General features: G+C 39.5%; 1 protein-coding gene across 1 annotated transcript; it reads right to left on the bottom strand.

Annotated features, from left to right (window-relative positions):
* Positions 1–774: 774 nt before the first annotated feature.
* LOC142139055 (small ribosomal subunit protein RACK1-like) lies at positions 775–1,944 on the bottom strand. Its single transcript, XM_075196314.1, has one exon. The coding sequence runs from the start codon at positions 1,866–1,868 to the stop codon at positions 915–917; it is 954 nt and encodes a 317-aa protein (XP_075052415.1). The 5' UTR covers positions 1,869–1,944; the 3' UTR covers positions 775–914.
* Positions 1,945–9,310: the final 7,366 nt, after the last annotated feature.

Raw genomic sequence — 9,310 nt, 5'->3', positions numbered from 1 at the left:
CTGTCAAATGGCGATGGATTGCTGTGGAGGGAGGTATTTATGCTTTTCAAATCTCGCGAGAACCGAGCTCAGAAATACGAAAACATCACAATAATTTTTTTCCTCGATTTTGATTCCGAATGGACGGGAGAGCTCGGCTCGGTACTCGGATAGGCTAAATTTGGATGAATTCAGATCTCGGGGAACCGAGCCCGCCCATCTCTACTTTTAACATGACACATTTGATGCCTGTTTGTGTATTTTAGATTTTAAGGCCATATTTGAACCTACTCATTTTCAAAGGTGGTGTCAAAGTGTTTGCTTCAAAATTTTCTTTTTGCTTTCTTACAATTATCCACCCAGGGCAAGGCACAAACATTTAGCAGTGTGTGTGTGAGTGGGCTTAATGACTGTAACCTTAAAATTAACATTGCTAAGGTCAATGTACAAATTTTTGGATTGTAAAAGCTTAATATATTTATATGATTTGCACAGCTGGTCTTACTATAAAGTTAAATTATATCGCAAATTAACGGACCGAAGGAGGCACGCTCAAGAGACTGGAGGTGGCCCACCCGCTGAACTGTCACCACTGGAGGAACAGGCAGCGGCCTGTTTTTTGGAGGAGACTCTGGTTGAGGTAGGCCGAATTGATACCGGCTGCGACCCACCCATAAAACGACCATTAACTCCACTAGGAACATGTGCCACCTCTCTCAGTAAGTGGCTTAATGATACCTTGCCAAGAATACTCAGTTCGTGCAGCACATCATACATTATATTCATTTATTTATTTATTTATTTTTTATAGCATTTTTGGTTTTTATTAAGAGTCACAAGTTGATATTACAAGAGAAGACTCCATACTGCACAGGCAGCATCAGCTGTTACTCCAATACAAAAAGTTCTGCCTTGTTCTTGTCATCAGATAGGTCTTAGCTGGTTCCAAAAGTCACTTGCCAGACTCTGATCAAGTTGTCAGTGTAGCCAGCGAAGAGAGTCTGTCCATCAGCTGACCAGGCCAGAGAAGTACATTGAAGTGGTTCAGCTTTGCTGCTTGTACTGATCACTTCCTGCTTCAGTTCGTCTACAATGATCTTACCCTCAAATTCCCAGATTTTGATGCTTGGCCCGGTGGCAGCACACAGCCAGTAACGGTTAGGGCTGAAACAGAGGGCATTGATGATGTCTCCACTATCAAGGGTGTACAAGTGTTTCCCCTCGTTCAAATCCCACAGCATTGCTTGTCCATCCTTGCCCCCAGAGGCACACAATGATCCATCAGGTGACACAGTTACAGTGTTCAGGAAGCCACTGTGACCAATGTGGTTGGTCTTTAGTTTGCAGTTAGCCAGATTCCAAACCTTCACCATCTTGTCCCATCCACAGGATACGATGATGGGATTGCTGCTGTTAGGTGAGAAACGGGCACAAGAGACCCATTCTGAATGAGATTCCTCCTGCACTGTGTATTTGCACACTCCCAGTGTGTTCCACAACTTGATGGTCTTGTCACGGGATCCAGACACAATCTGACGGTTATCAGCTGAGAAAGCCACACTCAGAACATCCTTGGTGTGACCCACAAAGCGTCTTGTGGTGGTGCCAGTGGTAAGGTCCCACAGCCGCAAAGTCCCATCCCAAGATCCAGACAGAGCAAACTGCCCATCAGATGAGATGACAACGTCACTGACAAAGTGGGAGTGACCACGTAGGGCGCGCTGAGGGACACCATAGTTTGTTTCGTCACGAGTCAGCTTCCACATGATGACAGTCTTATCCCGGGAAGAGCTGAGGATCATGTCCGGGAACTGCGGAGTGGTTGCTATTTGGGTAACCCAACCATTATGACCATTAAGGGTCCCCCGAAGGGTCATCTGCTCGGTCATGATCGGAATTTGTCTGGGGACGCTCCACCGGAGAAGGATGGAGGGGGATTGCGTTAATCAGGTCTCTTTAGACCGGGAAAAGGATCATACAGTATATTAATTCCCCAGTGTATATAAATTTTTAAAAATGTTTTAAAGTTCTAAACATAAACATAATTATGCTTCTTGATAATCACAAACTAATATATGCAGATTTGTTCAGTGTGTTGTTTTTGTTTTCCAATGCATGTTTGTACCTACATTTTCAAGACTAATAATCATCCACATGTATGCCTCACAATTGCCATTATTTAAAATAGGCAACCTGTATGTAATATTTTTAGAAACTAAACATCTGTCTCTTTTGTTTTATTTTGTCAGAGCTGGAGGAGAAGGATACGGCTAACACACAGACAGTGAGGACGGCTGCCCATGATGTGGAGGAGTCTCGGAGGGAGGGGGTACGGCTCTCTAGGCAGCAGACACTTTCTCACTTAACCGAACAATTCCAAACCAGCACACAGTCCCTACCCTCACCCATATGGAGCTCAAATTTGACACCCAGATATCCACTTTAAATTCTACCCTCACAAATCTGTGCAATCTCTTTTCACAATTCTTAGAGCAGTAGCACACTTCAAAACGTCCTCCACTAAATGACACTCCTTCACCCAATTCCACACTGAACAGGCAGGCTATCTTTTCGACCCCAGACCCTCAGTTCCATCATCCAAATCTTTCACCTCTTTCTATTTCTCAATTTCCAAATACTGGCCCTTAATTATCTCAAACTCCACTAACAGACCCCCAGACTTCACTGGCTCCAGCCCCTTGTCTGGCTCCTGCCCCTTCTCTGGCTCCAACATACCCCTCGGCACACCCTGCCAACCCCTGTCTACCACCCTGCCCCTTCATCACGCCGTTGGCCACACCCTGCTGACCAAATGAGCTCTGATTTTTCTTCCGAGCCCTCAATATCACGGGTGACAAGAAGCCAGGCCCAACACAAACTAAAAAACCCAAAAAAGGGGGGAAAAGTGAATTTACTTGAATTTCTTTTTTCTGCTATTGTCTAATGTAAATAAAATTTGACATCTAAATGTTGTTTCTTTGTTTATTCTACAAATATTATGCTAAAAATAACATTGGCAATAGATTGTTGTTGGAGAGCACACTGAAAATCCATACACTGGCTCAACATAACTAAAAACCGAAATATCCAAGCACCCAAATATCTGTTTCCGAGACAAATACGACAGCAATTTTGTTGCAATGTTAAATGGCTTATATTATTTGGGGTTTTCTTTGGTAAGTTTAAACAAACACATACACAAGCATCTCAAACAATAAGAGCAATCCTAAAGGTACATTGTGAATGCTAATCAAAAATGCAAAAATGTATGCCCAAAAAAGTGCTTTCGCCAAAGGGACAGATCTGTAACGTAAGAACGTTGGCTAGTGATAAGCATGGATGCTTCATTGTGCAAATATTTGTAAATAAAGAGACATTTATAGATGAGTGTTCATTAATGTGGGGTCCATTAATATTTGTGTACTTCTTAATGTAGAACAAGCAAATACTTTTTTTTTACCTGGGGTCTGTGTTGTATGTACAGGTTTCTTTTGTACCCTATGGGGCTAATTCATTAAGGAAAATAATGAGGCATTATGCAGTTTTGCCAAACCATGTTGCATTGGAAAGCAAGGAAAAATTGCAATGTGGAAGCCAATGCCCGGACACATTAAAGAAAGGAATTGTATTAATTGATCAAGTAGTCTCCTGGACAATAACATGTACAATGCAAGTGGTGAAATGAGTTTTTTATTTTGCACATAAGTTAAATACTATATTTTTCATGTAGCACACAAATAGCCACATTAAATTTCAGTGTACAAAAAAACTATCAAGTATTTGTGCAGTTCATGAAAAAAACAGACATTATTTAACTTATATACAAAACGGAGAACTCATTTGCACCCCTTGCATTGTAACATGTTTTGGTCCAGGACATTACTTGATGCAATTTCTAAAGCAATTCCCTTACTGAATCAGGTTCAGAGTTTGAGTTGGGTTAGTGCTTGATGTAGTTGAACTGAACATGTTATTTTTTTGGTGGTTAGAGTCTTTTCCTTATGTTGGCAAAAATAACATTTTACTCACACTTGCTTTGTGACATTGTTGTGCAAAGTTTCAAACTGACACGTGGGCAGTGCTTTCCTTTCCTTCAGGAATCAGGCTCTTTATATCACAGCACAGCTACGCAAGCATGGCATATTTGTCTCCTTAAGGGAGAAAATAACTATTATCCCTCAAGAAATACAGCTTAACCCATTATCATACTTGGAAGCCTAATCTCCTACAAAATTCAGAGTAAAAAAAAATGTGATAATAAAATATCTTTAAAATATACTTACCAAGATGTTGCAGCTGCTGCTCCTTGCTCCTTATTCTTACAGCGGCGGCGGGAACATCAGTGTGACGTCAGGTCACACCACACCATCACTCAGGGGCGGATTGGGAACTTAGAGTGGCCCTGAAAAAAATTCTGAAAGTGGCCTCACATGGGCGGGACAAAACAGTGGGCTGGTCCAACACAAAAGTAGGCAGGATTAACTCGATTATCCATAATCACATCAGTTATCAGTGGCAGGTGAGGCTAACGGAATATGCAGTGGTAGGCGAAAGTCACAGTAAGCAGACACAAAGAAAGGTTATAAAGTATTGTGCTACACCCCAAGTATTTATTAATATAGAACTGAATACTGTCATGTAAGAGGAGTGTGACTATATTGTGTAAACAAAATGACATTTTACACACCGCACAGACAGGCCATGCCAGCCTCCTATCTATAAGAAAGTCATTCATTCAGAGGTCCCTCTCCCCTTACTATACAATAAAGCATTGAATTCTGACTAAATTGCTCCTCACGTGTGCGAGTATGTGGTAGGTAAATTAAATTGCAATCTACACAGGGACTGAAATGCATGAATAAAATGCTGGTGTTCCATACAGATGTACAACATGTTCATAATATTTAAACCATATATTGTAAGCTTGCGAGCAGGGCCTTCCATATATTGTAAGCTTGCGAGCAGGGCCTTCCATATATTGTAAGCTTGCGAGCAGGGCCTTCCATATATTGTAAACTTGCAAGCAGGGCCTTCTCACCTCTTTGTCTATTTTACCCAGTTTGTTTATTACTGTGTTTGCCCCCAATTGTAAAGTGCTATGGAATATGTTGGCGCTATATAAATAAATAAATGATGATGATGATAAAGAGTTAAAATAATAAGTAAATGCTCTGCAGAAAGGAACTGTCAGTTTCCAAATTTGCAGGATAATCCATTCAATACCTAATGAATTTACTTACAGTACCTGCTTAAAAGTGACCAGGTAGAGAAATAAAAGAAAGTTGCCAGTGCTGGAATATTGCAAGGACAGCAGCACTGTCAGATCTGAGAGTACCACTGTTCTGCAGTAGAATCAGATCATAAACATGTAACATGGTCTCATAACAAGAATAAAATCCTTAAATACTACCAGATAATGAGGATGAAATGCAATTTTGGATGTTATAGACATAGAAAGATGACACAGTAGGCTGGCAAGCAGATTTACTCCACATGGAAATTCTGTTGCCAATGATGATCTGATATTAGCTCAGTACTCTCTCAGAGTGTTCAGTTCAGGTCACTTACCCATAGGAGTGCGCAGAACACTTCATTAGGGTGTGCACCCAGGGACACAGAGCGAGGGATACTCTGTGCCGCAGCTTGCTGCCGGAAGGGCGTGTACAGCAACGTCTAGGGGGAGGGTGACTAATAATGCCCCCAGTTCATATAACGTCAAACAATAGTGCCTCCAATTCATATAACACCAAACAATAGTGCCTTCAGTTCATATCACACCAAACAACAGTCCCTTCAGTTCATATAACACCAAACAATAGTGCCTTCAGTTCATGTAACACCAAACACCAAACAATACTGCCTCCAAATCAATCACATTATACCAAACAAGTGCCCCCGGAACATATTATGCCAAACAAAACTGCCCCCAGATGATAATATGTCACACAGTAGTGTCCCCAGATAATATCATGCCAAGCAGTGCCCCAGATTATAAAATGTCACACAGTAGTGTCCCCAGATAATATTATGCCACACAGTAGTGCCCCAGATGATAATATGCCACACAGTATTGCCCCCAGATATTATGCCACGCAGTAGTGCCCCAATTCAAATTGTGACACACACTGCAAACACTAAAAACTGCTCTGTAGTCCTATATGTGAGTCAACTCACCTCTCACACTGATGTTGTCCGTTCCTCATTGGGTAATAGAAGAGCTGTGAGCAGCCTATCTGAGCTCCAGGATGTTGAGCTGCATGGGATCTCTCTCCCTCCTGCTTGTGCTGCAGCCCACCCTCAGTGAAAAGCAGCCTGGACTGCTTCACTGTCGGCCGTCGGGGCGCCCCCTTGTGGTCAGAGTACAAACAACATGTATAAATAAAAACAAAACAAAAATGAAAAAAAAACCGAGTATGGTTCAAACTCATTATTTTGTTTTGAAAAAACCCCTAATAAAATTACTTTAAAAAAAACCCACACATTGCCACATTGCACAAGCTTGCAAAAGTCGATATTGGAGATGATGATCGAATAGATATTAGTTTTAGAAGCAGGTTGAATAAGAAAAGGGTGGATAGTGTCAGTGTCTTACTGGTGGACTCAACTGGACTGGGAGAGATTCTGGGTGTGAGGAATAAAGCAGAGGGTAGACTTGCTTAGGACACCAAGGTTTTGGACTTGATTGTGTGTGGATTGTGATTTGTGATTGGTCGTGCTGAAGATTGGTGTCAAAGTGGTGACTGTGGCAGGAGTTACAATATTTAAATGTGGTTCTTACATGGCCCTCCAACCAGTTTGGCTAGATGTTTTGATTTATTTCTATATCCAGAGTGGAATTCTTTAAGTTTGCTATTTGCTTGCACAATATTATTTTCTGTGCGGTAAGTATCCAGTCCTACATACTCTTGTGTCTGTTGTTACTCTCTTTCTGTTACTTTAGGGTGACAAGACAAGAAAAGATTTAAAAAAATTATTTAAAAAGTGCTGTGACCCAGGGCAAAGTGACAAGACACAATGCAAGCAGCTTGTAAATCGAAAATCGTTTACAAAACTTTACCCCCACCACCCAAAAAAACGGAAAATAATTTACATTTTTAACACATTACATTGAAGTCTAGAGATGTGTATTGTTATAGTGGGCCCTAAAAATGCTTTTTAAATCAATTGTTGCTAGCTTCTTTACCTCAACACAGCACAATCTCCTCAGAATCTCCTCCCAATCTCCACAGAATCTCAAACAAGATAAAAAAAAAATTGCCTACACACCCAACAATAAACAAGTGCAGTAAAACAGTGCTTTAAACTTATTTTTAGTGAAAAAGTGTATGCAGGTGTACGTGCTGGCGCGGATCAGATGACGACAGATGCAGGTGCGTTAGGACAGTGCTGTTTCCTTATATGTGTTAAGAATACACAAGGCATAGTTTTAATACCGACTATGAATGAGTTTGTCACTAGTGTCTGTGGTAATTTATTTAGTAAAATGTAACAATATTAAGGTGTTGCTTATGTGATATCTATCACTTCTCTCAGTTGTAGACATGCTGTATTTCTGTGCTTGTCGGTCTAGTCCATATAATGTATGCAATTTTCTGTGTACATTTTGCCTTAGTGGTGAGACAATCCACTTTCCAACAGTGAAGTCATGAGTTCAAATTCTGACTCATGGTTGTATCTGTGTGGACTTTGTATATTGTCCCCATGTTTCTGTGAGTTTACTCCAATATATCACTTATAGAAGAGTACGCTAATATATGTTTTGGTTTCACCTTTGTTTATACTTAGTATTGTATCGTATATGTATATTTATGAATGCAAATTATTAGCAGTTGAATTAGCATTCAAAGTTATTTCCAATACAAAATTCCAGATGACACATTCTTCATGTCGGAGAATAAGAGCATGTGTGTAATTCTTTATTGGCAGTAGTGCGTGTGTTGTGTTATATTTTTTTAGGAGCATTATTAGCTGGCACCTGTAGCACTTTCAGACATAGTGCTTGTCATTTAAATTTATATAATGTATGCAATGCTCAATTTGCATGTTGTCTTAGTGGTTAGACAATCCACTTTTCAACAGTGTCGTCATGAGTTCGATTCCTGACCTATTTTGTGCAATATGCCTATACTGAATGTTGTAATTTGTGTGGAGCTACAACAGAGACAGGCAGCTGATCAATATAAAGTGAATCCAAAAAAATAGAAAATATCCACAGATAAAAGCAAATAACACTTAAGTCACAAAAAAAATTGCAGAAGGCAAAAAATGGCAAACAAATTAGAGTCCAACTATTATTATTATATTATACATCAATGAATTTACATTGCAATGTTTAACAACTGTGCATTTACCATGGATTTGGGGGTTAAATAGTGTATTGTATAATTATTGACATTAATACAATTAAATAAAACATAAAATAAAAATTGTTATGAGAGAAGTGTAAGCAGGTGTATGTTGTGCACAGTTATTTGTGATTATGGGTATTTAAAGCAAGCCTTAGTTTTACAATTATTTAGTGTTGTGACTTATTTGGCGCTGCTGGTGTGTGCAATTGTTAATTTTTCTTAGTAACACTTTAGCTTGTTACTATCACTTGACTTGCAGGCAATGGTGTATTGTTGAGCTTGTCGTGTTTGGCTATACAATGCTCATATTTTTTCCATCTGTATGTTTCCTTAGTAGCTAGAAAATCCACCTTCCAACAGTGGAGTCATGAGTTCAAATCCTGAGCCACAGCCTTATCTCTGTGGAGTTTAAATATCCTCCCCATGTTTGTGTGTTTTTTCTCCTATGTGTCGCTTATGAAAGAGTATGCATTGTTTATGTGATCTCATTTTATGTGCAAATGAAACTGTAATGGCTTTTCTTTATACTAGCGTATTATTAGCTGTAAAAAAAAATCAAACAAGCTATAGGCAAACTATTAGATATTATACATAAACCTGTTGAAGTAATAATTAACAAAAACCCTATTAGTTCAATAGAATGAACAAATGAACTTGAATTTTGTTTCTGTGTGTCTTTAAGAGAACGTGTTGCTCAATACAGAATTGCATAACGAGAGACCTGCTTTTAGTAATTTTCCATTACTGCACAATTCATGAACACAACAGATTAGATAATGGTCATATGATTGTCTTTCACAATCATTGCTGGATATGTCCATATAAATGACCATCCAATAGAACATGCTATTTTAATGATAGAGTGCCAGCAGTGATGTAAGCTGGGAAGGTGTGTTTTAAAGTAAGAAGGAGTTTCATATCCTATAAAAGAATAAGTTAATCAAATATAGGAGGTCAATTGGCATTGAGACCCTGGGCGTATG

Source organism: Mixophyes fleayi, chromosome 2 (assembly GCF_038048845.1).
Source record: "Mixophyes fleayi isolate aMixFle1 chromosome 2, aMixFle1.hap1, whole genome shotgun sequence".
Classification (NCBI taxonomy): Eukaryota; Metazoa; Chordata; class Amphibia; order Anura; family Limnodynastidae; genus Mixophyes; species Mixophyes fleayi.
Note: the sequence above shows the minus strand (reverse complement) of the source record. Positions and strands in the feature narration are given on the sequence as shown.

Excerpts from the sequence above, each read along its gene's own strand:
- LOC142139055 (XM_075196314.1), bottom strand. The coding sequence starts at position 1,868 with ATGACCGAGCAGATGACCCTTCGGGGGACCCTTAATGGTCATAATGGT.